Source organism: Sipha flava, unplaced genomic scaffold (assembly GCF_003268045.1).
Source record: "Sipha flava isolate LNK unplaced genomic scaffold, YSA_version1 73_pilon_pilon, whole genome shotgun sequence".
NCBI classification, from domain to species: domain Eukaryota; kingdom Metazoa; phylum Arthropoda; class Insecta; order Hemiptera; family Aphididae; genus Sipha; species Sipha flava.
In genome coordinates this window covers 4,107,796-4,127,627 of record NW_020273613.1, presented here as the reverse complement: position 1 = coordinate 4,127,627, position 19,832 = coordinate 4,107,796, and the positions used below count along the sequence as shown (strand labels likewise).

At 27.1% G+C, this 19,832-nt stretch overlaps 1 protein-coding gene across 3 annotated transcripts in view; it reads right to left on the bottom strand.

Moving 5' to 3' along the window:
* Positions 1-2,254: 2,254 nt before the first annotated feature.
* LOC112692353 (Kv channel-interacting protein 4) overlaps positions 2,255-19,832 on the bottom strand; it is a 68,941-nt gene continuing 51,363 nt past the window's right edge. For 2 of the 3 annotated variants that reach the window (XM_025567000.1, XM_025566999.1), the window contains exons 3-8: positions 10,962-11,031; positions 10,595-10,665; positions 6,777-6,938; positions 6,456-6,565; positions 3,738-3,848; positions 2,255-2,914 (exon numbers count right to left, since the gene is read on the bottom strand). In XM_025567000.1, coding sequence (XP_025422785.1) covers positions 3,773-3,848; positions 6,456-6,565; positions 6,777-6,938; positions 10,595-10,665; positions 10,962-11,031 — 489 coding nt within the window. In that variant the 3' untranslated portion in view covers positions 2,255-2,914; positions 3,738-3,772. The remainder of the gene's footprint in view (positions 2,915-3,737; positions 3,849-6,455; positions 6,566-6,776; positions 6,939-10,594; positions 10,666-10,961; positions 11,032-19,832) is intronic. The other variant, XM_025567001.1, reaches the window with a different exon arrangement.

Here is a 19,832-nt window from a genome sequence, read left to right as displayed (position 1 = left end):
GAATAACAGAAATTCCATACAAATATACAAAAAATTATAATAACAAAAAAATAAAATAATAAAACGATCAATTAACATTGATGTATAGATTTAAATAATTAGCTATCTGGAATTATAAAAATAAATATAATTTACATTCTACAATAACATACACACATATGTATATCTAATATTTTGTATATAATTCATAAATAATTTATTCCTATCATACACAGATTAATGAACATAACATGAACATATGCTTCAAGCACGTGCTATATTAAAAACGATTAACTAAATATTATTATTAGAATTATTGAAATATTTATATGACATTTTCTACGCGGATACGTATTTAACTATGATTATAAATCAAAAATCAGACAGACCATCGAGTTTGAATTTTGAAAAATCTTTTATAGAGGAATTCAATGATTCATTAACAACGTTTTATATATTTATAATTCTTGTATTATTTTATATGTGTTCGTCTTATATTTACAATACTACGTACAATATATACGTGAACACAATTATTAACCAAACGAGTAATTTAATTAATCGAAATCATTTTAATAAAGTTTTGATTTCTATCTTTTTTTTTCATACGAAGACCGGTTATTCTAACATTTAATATCCATTTTTAAGTAATTGTAATCGAATAATATTTTTACACGACTTCAACAGTCATTAATGCATTAATTAAAGTACATTTAATGGACACCGAAAAGCTGTACCGGTACAACACAGAAAAAAAAAAAAATGAACAAATTCAGTGTTGTTTTCCATACTAATATAATGAGTCACATGATTTCATAAATAACTTTTTGCATGGATATTTATTTCTACATTCGTCATTATCATTACTGCTTACTATTAACACCGGCATAACATCAATAATAAAACAGTGTTATTATCTGAGATCGCCTAACGCGTATACCGCGGTCATTAATTATCCGATCTCATTTATTACGATTGGCATAACAAAGCACACATAGCAAACACATTGCTTTTGTATCTCATATGAAATTAAATTCGGTCAGTTACAGAACTTTTAACCCGTAGTTAAAAAAGATTTGTATATACTTGTAAGTAGAAAGAATAATAATAAAAGATGTGGAAATAGATTTTGAACGATGATACGAGTACAATTTTATAAATGCGTGGCTTGAGTTGATCACACATTTTTTTCGTACATTTGATTATAACGTTTAGCTGAACTCGAAGTCTCTACTCAAAAAAAAAGTACGACTATATAAAAAATAATAATACCAAGTCTCGAAAAATTTTCATAATCTTAAGTGCTATCGGTTACTACCGCGAAACCATAACTTGTAACATGTATTCGTCATAATAGAATAAAAAAAAATCCAGTTCTTTACTATAGTATTGTTTTTATTTTCAAGGACCTGCGGAAGATAACAAAATAAAAGCTAAAATAATGAACCATAAGTAGACGTCATAAGCAAAATAGTAAATATAGACATGTTTACAGACCCAATACATTTTTTTATTTCACTCAAAATCTAACAAAACAGGTTTAAAATTTAACATTCGATAAATAATTATTAACTATTATTATATAAATAAAAAACACACTACAACATTATTATGTGTGTGTAAATTATTATTATAAAATCATTATATTATTGGGTGTATAAATTAAGAAAAAACAAATTCAGTATTAAGTTAATAAATTAATATTTTTACTCAATTGCTCTAACAAAACATAATTTGCTCATTAACAACGTGCAATTAAATTTTATCTAGACTCTAATATTCTATAGTATAATCAAGTATTGGCTTGACCTATAAGTAGACTATGTATGCATTTACAAAGTTTATATTTTAATCTATTAACTATGCATGTACTTATTAGTTTAATTAAGTACTAAATAGATAAGTCATTCAATTTCAAAATAGATTCGACCACGCAACTGGCTACAATAGTAGAATAACAAAAAAAAAAATGTAATTTTCATTAACTACAAGTATAAATTGATTACGTTCACGATGATATTGACTTCAAAAGGTTATTGAGGTGCAATCATGTCATAAGTCATAAGAATTAGATATTTACAAGTGAATAGGTACAAAACACGATTTATACACAAGTATAATAACTTTTCTACACATTAAATTGAACGAGAAGTTAAAAATAAATAATAATAATAATAATAAGGAACAAAATTGACAAACTTTATACACATATTATATATAATATGTAAATGTGTACGTTATTAATAACAATTTAATGTTACTGTTGAACGAATTACATTTACAAAATAATGTATTTCTGATTAGAAACGAACCACTCAATAATAATTATCATAATTGTATTGACGCATAATAGTGCTACTATGTGTTTAAAAATATTAAAACGTACGTATTATCTATCAAAATCTTCTATCTAATAATAGTTCTAATCTTCACTAAATTTGATTTCTCGCATTCAAATCACTTATTAAAAAAAAAAAATAATAATAAATTATAATTATAAAATATACCCACAGCGAACCGATTTTTAAGTACAAATGAATCTCGTGACATGAATGGTTTTATGAACGTAACTACCACGGTAACAATGTATAGGACGGACCGAGCAATTATGGCACCAAACGGATGCCACATTAAAATGACCAAAAAAAAAAATCACATTTCAGTATATAAGTAATACGGCCAAGTACATTCGGAAGGGACGTTCCCGAATAAACCCAAACGGCTTTCATAATAATTATATCTATGTACATTGGAAATCGAAGAATATATTATTTTGGGAAGACTCGTTGTCTGCTGGCCGCGGTTGGCTGCATTGCTTCTCCTCCTCCGACTGATCGTACGACAGAAGTGATACTTCCACCGAGTCGGTGGAGGATAGCGACAATCATAGACACCTGGAGTCGAACAATTGTAATGACTTGGTGATTGCTTCGTCCTGTCAACACGATAGAACAATGATAAATTAATTATTATTAAAACCGAATAGTGTACGATTTTTTTCAAAAAATTAAAAATTTTAACGACAATAATTAATGCTCCATTAAAATGCAATTCAACCAATCGGTACTTTTCTGTTTTTGCGACTTCGGACCAATGGGGTATGACCAAATATTGTTAGATGAAGGTTGTAGGTTCACATTTAGTGTACAATTAATATTTGCCTATTTTGATTATAAATACATTTGACGTATCAATACATGTGTGGTCTATTCCTCAGTTTGAGCATATCAATTACAATAAAACGATTATGTTTTTTGTTCTACGATCAAACTTTCTGGTAGAAAATCTTCGGATAAAATATTTTTTACCATCACATCGGATCAGAATTATAAAGAAAAAAAATATGTTATTTCAAAAAGCAGTTTTCTAATTTATCCAGATCAGTGTTCTTTCAAAATAGAGGAAACATTGAAAAACGCTTTGGAAATAATAATAAAATATAGTCCGACAATAATTTGTGTTTTTTATTTATTTATTTATTTATTTATTTTTTTTTTTTTGTGCACATTTAATTTTATCATACGATGATATGCGTACTATCCCTAGCTATTTGAAAATTTGAAAATTAGAAAAGTTGAATCAATTTTTTTTTCTTTCAGTAAAATTTACTTTGAAAGTACAGTATACCTAACTAATTGTTAAAATATTTTTTGTGATTTTTTGTTATAATTTCAATCCTAATGAGATTTTTAATTTTTCGTACTTCGGAGTCATCGATAATGATAATATATATGAGATTTTTATACCAATAATCTTACCTTTAGACATGATTCTATGAATTCTTCAAACGTAATCACGCCATCTTGATTGATATCAAGTTTTTTGAAAACCATATCGGTTTGATCTTTGGATTTAACGGTTCCACGACCCTATCAAAAATGAAATATTGTAATTGAAGTATCGAGTACCTAAATTGTATTATGTGAAGGCTGAAAAGTTGAAAAACTAATGAGTCAGGTGTTTTCGAAAACCCCTAATGTATAAGAACTACAGTAATCAATTGGCTTCAACGTGAAAAATAGATGTTTTCTAAGTAGTTCTAATAGCTATAGAAAAATTCTTTCAAACTTCATTAATCTCTCAAGAATCTCGGAACAAAATTAAAATATAAAAAACACGTAATATTCATATTTTAAGCCGTTTTGGCCGTTAACTTTTTCCCACAAATAATTCGACCAAAAGTTTATGCTATATAAAAAAAAAAAAAATAGTCTCCAACAATTATTCATCTTATTTGTGTTTATTATGCTTATGCTAAACAAATTTGAAAATAAATATATAAAAAAAAAAACTTAAATTATATTTATGAACATCGTTTCTCTTATTAAATTTTATTGGACGGACGGGTTTTAAAACTATTATTTATCTGTTTATGATTTAAGTGCACAATAAAGTAATTGAAATACAATATTACAAAATAACATTCATAATTTTAAGGATCAACTTGTTCTAACGTCACGATGATATATAGTTTGTATATACTCTAACAATAGCATTTTTAAAACCGTTGTAAATATTTTTATTCTTTTGTTCTAATAATTTATGTAATAACAATAAACTAAATTGATTTTATTTATTTATAACTATTATTAACAATTAATAATTAACAAAAATAAGTAATAAATATCCATTTTTGCAATTTTAAATATAATACTATTAAATTTAAATTTCATAAAAAATTTGAATTTTTTGTGTTTCTATACACTAACCAAGTTGAAAAAATATTAAGTAATAGTCTATTATATTTATATTTTTGATCAATAATTAACATCTATATATAAACACTAAAAATTTAATATGTATTTAATTATATGATTATTTTTCTTACTTAATATCGACAATCACATACTATAAATAAATAATATTAAGACTTTATTTCCTTTAACTAAATATTATTGTACATTTTATCCATAGTAAACGCTATTTTCAATAAAGTAATTATGACTATTATTATAATTTTTTTTTTTTTTTTTAAATTAAGTTATATTTAATTTAATTAAAGTTTATGTATACTTTAATTGTTTATAACAATTGTACGCAAAGAGTACAATAAATCTTAACAATTTATCTCATCTTCGTAAAATTCATATATTTTAACAAGATTAATCGTTTAATTGTTTTTGTAAACTCGTTCTAAGTATTTGAACACTATTACTGTGCTTTCGTTAGTTGCAATATATTTTTTAAATGTTTAAAATTAAAATAGTTATTGAATAAATATTTTATTAAATTTCTTTGCACAAAATATTAATTAGATTAACTGCGAATAAGTTTCACAGAAATATATGTTCAAGTTTTTCTTTTGCTGCAACAATAATAAAGATTTCTCCGAACAGAAGCTTACTTTGAACTTAATTTGTTTAGTTAACTTTACACCACAACTATATATCTCTTTTAAAAATGATACATGTGAACATAAACTATCCAAAAAGTTTTGCAGTCGAACTCGATAGTGATCTGATATCTTGCCAACAACATAATAAATGGGAATGTCATCAACCTAGTAAAATTTAACAATAGTTTACATTTTTGTTCTGTAAGTAACTTATTTTTGGTTTTATTCCAGTCGTAATATTTTACATTTTATCGTTTGAAATATGCAAATAAAATAAGAATATACATATTAAAATAATACGTTGAATATAATGCATAAAAAATACATTAGAAAATGAAAATAAATTAAATTTGACAGTTTATCATGGAACATCATGTTATTATTTTCAGGTATTTCATAAAAAATTGAATTTATGTTCATCGAATTATTATAACATAATTTTTTACAAAAATGTTAGTTTTCATCATAAATAAGTACAAACCAAAAAATAGTTTATTCTATTTAAATAAATCAATTAAATTTTGATGGCGTTAAAAAATTAAAGTAATACTAAACAGTTCAAAAACTTTCAATCAAATCGAAGTAAAACGCGTTATTGTTCTGTGAAATTTTTTTTAGTGTAAAGCTAGACTGCTTTTAGGCGTGTCTAACTCACGGCTTGTAACATCGGGTTAGAAATCCTTACCGTGACTGTTGAATTTTCCCCAACCAACAGTACGTATTCGAAACTGTTAACAGTTATTGATTTACGAAATTTATTTGAACGCGTTTCGGATATAATGCATCAACGTAACGACCGTCGTTAAACCGCGAACCCTTGGATCGCCGCCGACACGTTGCAGCACATCATCCGGTACCCAGCGTACAATATTGCTTTACGCTCGCTGATTGGAAGAAGTAGCAGGAGACACGTCCACCGTGAAGATTACGCAAATAGATTATAATGTATTATGATAATATATTATACTATATTAAGAAAATACTTGTTGCATATCATTTTATGCGTAACGTAAAAATTGGAGCGAATATAAAAAGAGTTCAGGAAGTCAGCTGACTCACAGTTAATATTTGTTGACAAAATTGGTCTCTTGAAGAATTTTTACATTTTTTAAGTGAATCGACTATAGGTTGAAGTAAATACCAGATCGGAGCATATGTCCCAGTTACTGACCACCTCCACGAATAAAGCCACTGGTTTGATTGCATAGTACAGTAAAACATCTTTACGCAGGATGCCACGCAAGACGGAATCTTTCATAAAATAAAATTAATGTTACTTTTTCAAAATTATAACTATGAATAAATTTAAAAATTCATATTATATAATCATATTGTGTTTTTTTTTTTACAAGGTTTATATTTATATTGCAGTTTCAGCTTCTTGAAATAGCATGACTCACAGTTATCTAACTGTAGATCCACCCCTGTGTATAAACACGATAGTTTAAACATTCGTTCATACTTGCGGTCTCTTGCCCATCAGCTCATGGATAGCCAACACGATTTGGCCGAGCTCCGACCTCGTTATGCATCCATCACCGTTCAGATCATAAAGCTTGAACGTCCATCGGAGCTTTTCGTAAATGGATCCGCGGAGTAGTGTGGACAGAGTCATCAGCATGTCCTGCACAATTAGTTACGGTAAAACAGCAGTAATAAAATACATTATTCCAAATACCAGAGCTACATGCTCGGTGAACTATTTTTATAAAATAATATTACTTTTTTGTTATTTGTTTGAAAACAATCCGGAGTGGGAAAAATTTATTTTTTCAGGAAATAAAATTTTACATTTCAACTCATTTCGTTTTATTAAAAAAATAAAAAAATATTAATAATATCAAGATTACGTTATACTATTCTATAAAAAAGTTTCACACCAGGAATTTTGAAAACTCATCATCTCACCCACACGATCGATAGTCTTAACGCTTTTGAACACTGGAAAAGGGAAAGCCATGAAGAGAGGCTAAACTTTCAGCAGCTATAATACTGGAATTGCTTAACGCAAGAAAACGAATGGCATTTTGAAACATTCGGAACACAATGAAATCCTAAACAAAATATATGAAACTGTTCGACTTTCGTCCGCTTTTTGTCATCCTTCAAAGAACGCCGATTTATTAAATTTATGTTTTGGAAAATTCCGAACGGAGTGTATATGTTATATTTGAATGATTTTATTTACGTCGTAATAAACACCAATATTACGTCTGATAAAAGAAAAATGGAACACATACTCATATTTATCCTATAAAAATGTACTTGTCAATTGTAGAGAGATATAGAGTTGAAGTTGAATCCATAGCCAAGCTAAGTTGCACTAGAAGTATGTTTACTCTGTAAAGAAATTTACCCTGAACAGAGTAGTTATAGAGAGTGCATAGAGGAAATCTACCTGCATAAGTATATGGCCCGTGCACATTTATAGAATATATTTCTTTCGGTAGACTGAATGGGCACAGTACTGATCGCGTTCTCATAACCTATAATTCATAGGCAATACTTTCGTTTTACAAATCGTGTTGAAACACAAACGTTTTTGCCATAGTTGTAATGTGCTTTTTGATTAAAAAAAAAAAAATAAATAAAAGAACAAAAGAACTGTGGATAAGAAATTAGATATCAGAAAAAAATTATGAAAAGGGGAAACGTTACGTTTTTGAAAGAAATTGATATAACAGACTCTAGTACGTATGAAAATTGTCAATTTCTCCAGAAATAAATCCCCAGAAATGATTACGATAATATTATAGAACAAATAATACCATAAATAAAATAAATAATAATCCATTCTTCATATTCTTTACTCTTCTTAAATCTGACGTCAAAGATTATGTAATTTCGATTGCAACACTGAGTATAGAGCGTTAATTACTAGATTACTCTAAATACTGTGTACACTTACAGACTATTTATAAATAGCTCTACGTAGAGTATATCTGCGAGAAATAAATTCTATAGTGTACAGGTGCCTGAAAAACCAACGTGCCTAGTAAACAATTGGATATATTCGTGAATGACCGTTGATTAGTTTCGGTTGGAGAATATACTTGGAAGATTAAAATCAAGTTACTCGTTAAAACTCTCAACATTCTTCAACGGTATTGTTTTTAACGTGTACTTTCAAAAATAAATGCTTAAAAATATTTTTTTTTTCAACAGTATCCACATGAAGATTTAAACGTAAAAGAAGCAACCACGAAATCATAGTAAGTTTGGATAATATTAAACACCGTTTCACTTATACACCGTTTAGAGTAATAATGAATATTATTGAATGATATCAATTTAATTTAATTTAACATTAATGAAATTAATGATAAAATAAATATGTCTTTGTGCGTTTACAATTACATTTAAGGTTAAACAGTGCTCGCATTGGGAAAAATTAAGTAGAGGAGCTCAGTCCAACGAATCGAAAACTGCGTTCCACGTGCGCAATTACTTAGCACAGACCCGTAGTGGGCTTCGCCCTTCACCCCTGCCCTCCGCCAACCTTACATATATTTTGAATACCACATTTCAGCTAAACAAATATTTTAATTCCAAATATAATATATTTTGATAGCAATACCAACATCCTACATGTTACAATAGAAAATAAAAATAAAATAATAATTAACATAATTGTAGGCGATCAGGCAGTTTCGTGAATTGAATGATATAATCATATATTTGGTTTTTGTTTTTATCTATTTTAACTCTTTAGTGCGGGCCACGGCCGAAGATTAGTCGTGCGGGCATTTATTTTTTTCTGAAATTCCGATATCGTCGGTCGCCAATATTAATAACAAACCGTACAATGTATTAAGTATAATATACCAAATTCACAGACATTGCTAATTATTTTTTTCCAGAAATGACGACGTTAACCCTTATCATAACCATCATATAATCTTTAATTATGACAATAGTTTTGATATTATAAATCGTAAAATTCGTTTTCAAATTGACGTTAATTGAAATTTACATAAAAATTATTTTGGACATCAATTAGGATGAACGTGGCGTCTCCCCGTTCCGGTGAAAAAATATAGTTGGGGTACGTAAAAAAAAAAATTCTAGAGGAGCTCCGTCCCCCTGCGTACCCCCCAAATCGAGCACTGAGGTTAAATAAAATAATATATACGAGACTAATGAACGCTATTTCATTAAGAAAAATAAATTTTTTCTATAGATAAATTGTCACAAATTAAATTTTTATCATTTAAATAAAAGTTTCTTTCGAAACTTATATAATAATTAGATTTGAAATACCGGAAAGTTAAACACATTTTCCGTATTTGTAATTTAACTCAAAGAACCAAAAAACAAGTAGGTAAGGTTGACGCAATTAAATAGTTACCGTTCTAGTGGGTAAAATAACTTTTATGTTATAAACTACGTATACTAAAAATGTAATGTGAATTTCCTTAAACAATTGAGATAACGACATTCAAAACAAATACCATTTGTTTCAAAGAAAAAATCCACATTTGTTTCATGCGTCATATCTATGTGATTAATATTATTTTGTAAGAAAATATATTGTATGTTGTAAATATTTTTACTTTCATGTAGATTTCAATATATTATCATCCGTTCAAATTAAACTTGTAGATTATGTAGACTAAAATATCTTCGGAAAAACTGTATTATAGTAACTGTTCTAAATGTACCTATATATTTTATTTATATTAAAAAAATGACAGAATATTGCAAAATATATTAAAATATATAATTTAAATTATTCGCAAAGATGCACAGTATTATACGTATTTTTCGTGACGTAGCATATTTTTTTTAATATAAATTACATTTATTCATTATAATACGGATTCTTAAAATAATTTAGTAAATATAAAGAAAAAAAACGTATCAAGCAATTTAATTTGAAATTATTGGACACTGAACTGTGCTATATCCATTCAACGCACATGTAACTCCATAATTTCAATATTTGTTATTTTAATTTAGTAAGCATAAGCTTAAAGAAAAAGAGATTCTACTCAGTATACGAAGTATTATATTTTTAATTTTCTTTATTGTTAACTGTGTAATACAATAACAATCTGCACGTGTAATATCCATCAGCGTACTATTATTAAGACTAGATAATATATGAAAATGGCTTCCATAAGATGGATAATATTAAACACTTTTATGAATTCCTTTATAATTTAATATTCTTATCGTTGGCTTGTTAAGCATGTAATATGATATACAGAGAATGTTAACATGTTAACATAGAATGCTATTCTTGTATTTTAATATTCAAGCACGTAGCGTGTAGCTTACTTTAAAACTAATTGCGCCGTTACTCTTGACATCAAATGCTTTGAACACAAAATGAGCATATAAATTCGAGTCTAAAAATAAATATAAATCCATACGTGAGTGTATAACATTAAATTTATTCAAATTTAGAACGTATAAACAAATTCAAGAATAGTACGAAAATTCAATTTTTACTATTCACAACTATACATCGAAAAAGTTTAAGTAATTTTTTATAAATTTCACTCTACGTATATGTATGATACATTTTATATAAGAATTCAATTTTGGAGAAGTATATATTCCATTTTATCGATAGATTTGAATTTGTTCTTAAAACGTTCAAAATAAATCTATATTATTGTACAAATAAAAATCAAATACATACTTCCATGTGGAAAAAACTTAGAATAGATATCTTTAAACAGATCTTCGTGCACAACTCCTTCTGGACATTTCTGAAACAATCATGTACATTTTATGACAAAATTATAATTATAAGTTATTTATAACACATGAAATAATTATTATTCGGAATAAATTCAAAACTACATTTTCTTGACATCAACTCTTATGCTTAATAATCTGAGACATTGTTCAACTAAAGAAATTAGTATTATAGTATTTTGTAAACTATCAAATTAAAAATACATTTAAATGATATCATCGGGTATTTAAGACTGTAAGCTGCGGACATCAATTTTCCGCAAAAAAAAAGACAAAGAAATTACGCTATTGGTAACATTTACATAAGTTTAAAGCACTTAAAAAAGTATAATTTTTCATTTTATTTAGAACCTTAATTTAAATATAAATATTGTTAAATTTGTCCACGTTGCATTTTTTTATCAACTTAAGCTGATGAAATATATTTTAAATATTTAAATTTATTGGGTGACAATTCAATCATTTTAAGTACATTATATGAGTATATATTAAAAATAAAAATAATTATTTAATTTAATTTTGGTAATCGCATTATTGTAGACATGTGAAGTGTAAAATACTTTTGTATTGTTAAAAATTCAATGCTCACACGAAAGGTGATTATTATGATTTTACAAAGTGTTTACAAAAACACGAAATCAATACATATGAAATTTGTAAAGTATGAATATTGGTATAATTAATCACCTCGAGGAATCAAAAGATTTACGAATATTTTGTTGCCAAAGGCTCTCATCTATATGCAGAGAATGATTAAACAAACATAATGTAACGCGATAACAAACAAATTATTCAATGAACCATTATTGGATAGCGTCCAAAAATCCAAAAAACAACGATCACATGTTCATGTTGCTTGAACTTTATCATTGTCTTAAATCAACGATGAATGAATTAGTATGCGACGCGCAAGGGAAACGTTATTTTTACAACGTTCAATAAAGATTTATCAAGTTTTCTTGTAAACTTAAAATTATAAAACATTAATGTTGGCACAAGCGAATGTTCTAATGCCATTTATAACGACAGTTGAATCGGGACGACGACCTATTGTTGAGCGCACGAAAATTAGTCACGATTATATTCCCCCGTAGTTAATTAATATCAATTGGTGTACATAATCGTCTTGGACGAAATATTTTTGGATATGATTCGAGTCTTGGTCGTGTAAAAATTGAGAGAAAAACAATAAGTAAAAATATTAATTACACTGCCAATTTCGTTTATTTAATACTCTAATTGTAAATTAACGTTAACGTATAGAAAACCACCCTTCTCCAGAGCTCAATAACGGTCATTAAGTTTCTCGCAACAAGTTGAAATCGGTAAGATCAAAAATACTACGCGTGTTGGCGACCTGCCATTTAAAAATAAAATTAAAACTCGACTGGACGATAACGTCGACACGTATGTACCACAATTGCCTATCAGAAACGCCGTACGACGCGGACGCATTATAAATTACTTGCACAAAATAAAAATAAATAAATTATAATGAAACATTTTCGATCGTCAAACTGTCACGTCTTATTAAATGTAGCCACAATCGAATCTTATTAGAATATAAAATTGTAATATTTAATTTTTTATACAATATTATTGTTTCGATAAGATGTTCAGATTTCGAGTTTCCTAGCAAAAATAAAAAATTCACATGTAAATATATATTATGCAAATATTTAAATGAATAATATATGCGAATATGTAGATATTTGTGTGTATATTTATGAATATTTTCGTTTTCATTGTACACTTTCCTAGTAACATTTATTTAAACAAAACGTATAGCTATCACGATCTAGTGTCTCATTACATATTAGCAGTAAAACCGGTCAATTATATTTACACGGCGCCTCCTGTATTCGGCGCGGAAAACTGCACTGATTAACCACAACGAACACGGTATAAGAATCAATATAGATGTCGCTCATGGAGGAGTAAACTTAACCAAACATGCCGCCCAATATTAAATAAATCTATATAAATTAATAAATTCATTTATATCAACAATTAATTCACAATGTAATAACTATAAAATATCAAAAGACTTTAAAAAACAAACAAAGATCAAAAGCAACACGAATAAGGAAACAATTCACCAGAGCAAATTAGAAATACTACAACACCGAGGACCACATAAAGATTATAAAGACGTTATTTCTAGAATTAATAACACAAATATTATCATTATGGCCCATGAGAATCAATATTTTACCCCAGCATAAATTGTATGTACTATCATGTATATTGTATATATCTCAAAGTTGTTCATAGTACCTATTGGCTATTAATAATTTATTATCGAACGTTTCAAGAAAAATTATTATTATTCTCGTTATGGTGCGGGTAACGTGGAATATTGTGGAAGTGTCACACCGCGCCGCGTCATTCAAATATATAAATGTATACAACTGCCAATAAAATACTCGCTCATTATAATCTTGATTTATATTAATTATAGTTTATCTATACATTATTTTGGGAAAACGAAGATTGGAAATGAAATGTGCACTTCTAATTTCTATCCATTCTTGTCGATGATGCAGGTAAGCAGTAATACTTGGAAAATAGTCGATTAGCAAGGCCAGATAGCAAGTTATTTCCACGTACAATTCTTTGTAAAAATAATTAATATTTAATAATGAGATAAACAAGAGTATAGTATAGTGTAGTATATATATATATATATATATATATACCTAATATACCTATACTAAAATATAAATTGACTATAGTCATGGTGCAATATTTTTTTAGTTTGAATCGTTTGTCCACTCTATTATATTATGCTATACTTGGGGTCTTGTATGGTAGAATAAAAAATAGATCCGCAGTCTGGTTCGGTCCGGTCTATAAACTTTTATAATTCGAAATTTATTAGCTCGGACCGACGGTTCACTCTAACAAATTATTTTAAATTTTCAGTCCGGTCCGGTCTAAGATTAAACATAGCAATCGGTTCGGTCCGACTTCGGTCCTTTTTTAACATTTCAGTCTGATCCGGATTCTAAAATTACGGACCATGCAGAGCACTACCGGACGGTATTAAAAATATAGCCATACACGGTTAGGTGCAATATATCTATTGACTCCGCGTTCCCAGATATATCAAATAGTGAATATACCACATTTATATATCTGGGGAAACCAGTAGATGCCCTCCCTATTCTCCCGTATTTAATACGAAGAAGTATATAAAAAGAAGTCACCAGCTGACAAGTATCATCAGCCATTTCAAAAGGATCAAAGTGCCACTATTCATGCAATACATCACAACAAGTCACAATTACAGGTACGTTTCCCTGGCACCACAATATTGAAAAATCCATAATTATTTTACACTATTAATTGTATCGTAATTTGTACCAATTTGTACCAACGGATTTCCCACGGAAAAATCGATTTCTCTTTAGGGGTGCCTAATTAATTATAATTAATTATAAACCCCTTTAGGGGTGTATAATATTATTGTATTGATTCAGATAATCGACTTAGTACATCTCTTTGTAACATTTTACACAGATAAATTAATCGTTAGTTAATAAATATAAAACCGTACCTATTGTAAAACGTATAAATAATTTTAATCAATATGATTAGAATTTTTTAAACATGCGATAAACGTCGTCGGGGGCTAAATGATAACGCGTTGTATAAGTCATATCATGTTTTTATTTTAAACAGCTGACGTTCATATAATTTATATAAAAATCAGTTTTCTACCAATAATTTTATTTAAAATCTTTTAAAAAACATTTCAACTATAGAAATTCCTTCAAATCGTACACGAAGCACAATTATTGCAATAGAATTATCATAGAAAGTAATACCTAGTAGTAACGTCAAATCCTTGATTGATAAATGATCACAAGTTCAATCAAATATATAATTAATAACTTAACAAAATATGTGCCTATTTTAGCGTACAATAATATTGTTGGTAATATTTATTATACTGTATAATGTTATATATTTCATAACAGGTAATGCTATTTGCGAGTTTTCAACTTACAAAATATTATTTACGTTCATATAAATCCTGATTTTGTTGTTCTACGAGTCCAAAATTTTTATGTTAATACGATTTTATTTAATTAGTAAAAAAAAACACACACTCACATAATACAATATAATAAAGTAAAATATCTTATTCAATTTTCCGTGGAAAAAGTTTCCCTGGCACCCGTAAAGAGAAGTCAATTTTTCTGTAGCAAATTCGTTGGTAAAAATTCTGAAATGAGTGGTACGAATTGATACAAATTATGGTACAATTAATGGCATAAAAAAATTATAGATTTTTCGATATTGTGGTGCCAGGGAAACGTACCTCATAATCACTGTAAGTTTTATGTACAAAAGACCCACCACTTTATGTCAAACCCTGTATGTCAGTATATAAACTATTTTAATTGTAGGTACAGTAAAGTACATTTACTTATATAATAGAAAATATTGTAACTATCAATAAAAAATAAATATATGGGTTGATTTTACAATAAAAGTTAACCCGTCAGTAGGCACGTTAGTATTTGTAACACGGTTAGGCGCGTATGAGCGCCGCGCTCACTTTTCAAATTTTTACTACTAAAAGTGTTTATTTGAACTGTAAGTGAGGATTCCAATATAAATAATTAATTAGGATCACTATAAATAATTATTATTAGATTGTTTATATTAATGATACCGAAAACAACAGAATTAGATCCATTACACATACTATATACATATAACCTAAAATAAAGATGTCGAACATATAGATATTACAATATTATAGTTCATACTATAAAAGCAACAGCAACATTGGGTATCCACAAGAGACTGCATATATATTTTTCTTAAATAAAGAATAATTTTAATAAGCTACCCTATCAGATGTTCCGCCATGCTCTGATAAAATTACCGTAGTTTTCATTTCAAAAATATCATAATTATTAATGACTATTTTTTCTTACAAAACCGTAAAAAATATAGTATTTACTATTTATTTTTTTTTTCGATATTTTCAAACGGACAAAATTATAATCAAAGTATTTATTTAATTTTTGTACCCTTTTTATTTTATTTTTTCCCCATTATTATAAGTATCATAATTCAATAAAATTATATAAGATATTATATGAATAATGTGGTAAAAAAAAAATATTCTACATGACGTCATCGTTCAATTTTGAGAATGTAGTATGAAAGTCTTAAATAACTTAACATATGTGTACATAATTTCTCACAGCATTGCAAAACGTTATTTAAAAAAGTAACATATATATATATATAGTTATTGTGTACCTTCAAACTATTAGTAAAATATATATATACATCGGTCAGATAACCTGACAGAGTATAATTATATTATGTATCATTTTAATAAATCATCTATGTCATTGGATATTATAAATATAATCAATTTATCATTACGTAGCTACGTCCTTTGAAGCAATAATCAATTATTTTTACAAGATAATTCGCGTTTTCAAAATTATTTCATTCATGAATAATTAATCGTAAGAATAATTAAGTTTAATCATTTATTTTTTTTAAAAAATTGATTATCCATGGAGAATTTCAAAATTCTACTCATTGAAGCGCACAGAATGTATGAATTCATAAATTACATTATTTAATAGTAAAATCAGGTATAAGGAAAATATTTTTTAAAGATTAACAATCACTCATTCCGTAAAGATACATTTTTTATGAACAATTGCATTTAAATAATGTATTACATAACTTTATTATCCGAGAACCTTCTTTACATTTTTTTTTATTTTTTATATAACTGTATGATTTAAATTTTACTCTGTTTAATGATGCAAATGTATTAATTAAAATTTTTATTCCAGAACAAAATATTTTTTTAAATATTCTTGGAATCTAATACCAAACTAGTAGCTAAATTTATCAAATACTTAGATTTTAAGTATTTAGTATAATAATGGTATACTAATTATTATTACTAATATTTAAAAAAGAATCAACTAACATACCAAATCGCTGTTTTAACACCATTCAAATACATTGGAATTCGTCTGAAACGAAATAGAAATTAATAGAAAAATTATCAGTCAATAAAATAAGCTATAATCTCCAGTAATAATATACTTTTTTTAGAATATTGAATTCGTGCCAACACGTAGTCGTTTAGAAAAAATAAAAATGTATAAACGATTAAATTGTGTTAAAAATTTGGCTATATTTTCTCAATTAAATACATGTGTATTTATGGCTGCTACGGTGTAAGCAACAAAATTATAATACATTATGGCCAATAAAATGGATATAAAATATACAAAAATTACCCTGTGAGATACATAATTTCGATTTGCGGCTTTCGTCGGATATTTTTATTTGTTACCAATGTTTTATTGTATTTGTTTATAGTATTTGAAAGCGATGATAAATAATCGCATTTAAAAAATGATTCTAAGCAAAAACTGTTGCAATGTACACATTGTATGAGTGTTGTTGAATATTATATAAAAGACTAAATAAAAAAGAAAAGGAAAAATGCCAATGTTTAATTTTGGTGTAAAATAATCAATTTGAACATAATTCAAGCTTTAAATGCGAATAAAAAATAATATTAAAAATGAACGAGATAGAATTTTTCGTTGTTCTAGTACAGTATAAAAGAGCTTAAGTTTTATCATGCGTAAAATTTTCAACCAGTAAAACGCAAACCTATTTGCTTTATAAAATATAACATAATAAATGCATGCTAAACACGGCGATTTGGTATTATGTTTACAACTCACATGAAATTTTTAGTTTCAAATCGAAAAATGCACCTCGAAGTACCATCTTGATTTAGATGATGATTTAAACATTATTTTAAAATTTTAAAAACGATGGCAAAAAAAACCTGATGTGTCAAAATTCACCACTCGCATGTGTACCTAAAACTTTTACGGAAAAGTAATAAAAACAATCGAAATTTAAAATTTGTCTTGTTACAATGAATACAATTACAGTACAGGTATTTTACATTGAAATGAACTATACTATTGCACATCAAAAACGTACAAAAAATGGGTTCGTCGATTAACGTATTGCAAGACGACCGTTCAACAAATTAATATTATTGTACACGTATTTTATTCAAAATTCATTTCGACGGATAGTGGATTTTTCTCGCAGTCATAAGGAACATGGTTTTATTAATTTATTAATTTATTTTCAATTTTTTTATTATTATTATATTATAAGAATACTTTTACATAAATGTGCTATAAGATTAGTACATTTTTTATAACATATTTATGACTAGATGGCACAAACAAAATTACACAAAGTTACGAAACATAGAATTTACTTGATTTTGTGTGGTTTACAAAAGGACCCTAGAACATTTTCGTTTCAAGCGTCTCGTAGGATTTTCCAGTAGATTTTTCGAGGCCACTTGAACGATAAGTGGATTTTAATGCGATTGTGTTTTAATATAAAATTAAATATTTTGAAAAATGTTTAGACGGTTTCGTTGATATTTGGTATTTTTAGACTTTGATATATTGCCGTGTTAGAGATAAGTGTGGTGCATTGAGAATTATTCGAAAGCAAATAGACCAATAGCTTGGATTTTTCTTATGTCCGAAGAACGTATTTATGATTTTGTCACCACTAATTTTCACAATGAACATTGATTGCATTCAAAATAACGAATAATAAAAAATATAAAATATTAAAATTAATGAGTAGGAGTATGCAAATCTTTTCTGATGTCTTCCTTTCACCTCGTCTTTATATTTTTATCCGGTCGAAAATACTCAGATTTCTCAGGACGAAAAAATACAATCAATGTTTAAAAAATTGTACAATCCCTAAAGATAACGTGAACTTATAATAACATCGATTTCTGATGAATTGGTTTCACACACAAGTCAAATTATACATTACGAAAATGATGGATCGAATGTGCACCATGTTTAAAGTGTTTTTTAAATATAATATACCTAGTACGCGTATAATACGTACATGTCATTATTACGTATTGGGTTATACGTGTTATACTAGTACATAACATTTTATTACTGGAAACACTTCCATCACCTTTAAAATCAAAAACGTATAGTTGACATTACTATGGTACACTTCAGCGGTTCTTAAACAGCGAAAAACGCGTTTAGTGTATTATTTATAAAAATATCGTGCAAACAGTTATAATATAATGGATATTATACCAAAAATCAAGAGTTCGAGTACCGTTAATCATGATAATTAAAACCATTTTAATTTTCTACATTCTATTCTTGTTACTTACTTCAAATTAAAATAATCGAAACGTAATAATCATTATAATTATAATTACTATTATTTCATCAATTGCACCAAAATGAATACGCACAACATATAAATCTCATTTATAAATTCATATATAAAACCAATCGATTGGACTCGACATGTTAAGAATAAAAATATTTTTCGAATCGTAAACGCATCACATTTTTGTTATCGATAAAATTAATTACACTAATTTCTAATACTTAACATTCATATACATCAAAATTTAAATTAAATGCAATTTATTATCAAACACGTTATTTATAATTAAAACCTTCGCGTTTCGTTTTTTTCACGTTTAATTTGCATGCATTTCCCTATAACCTTATTCATATTAATATGTACACGAAAAAACTCACAATTACCTTAAAATTTATGCGAATATTATAAACGTGTCAAATATGGAATTCAAAATAATAATCATCCACGTTCACGTTATATTTACCTAAGAAATTATAATAAAATATGCTTCGAACAATTTTGAGATATTTACCGTCATCTGTAATGCCGCAATGATGGATAATGAAAACACTTAGTGATA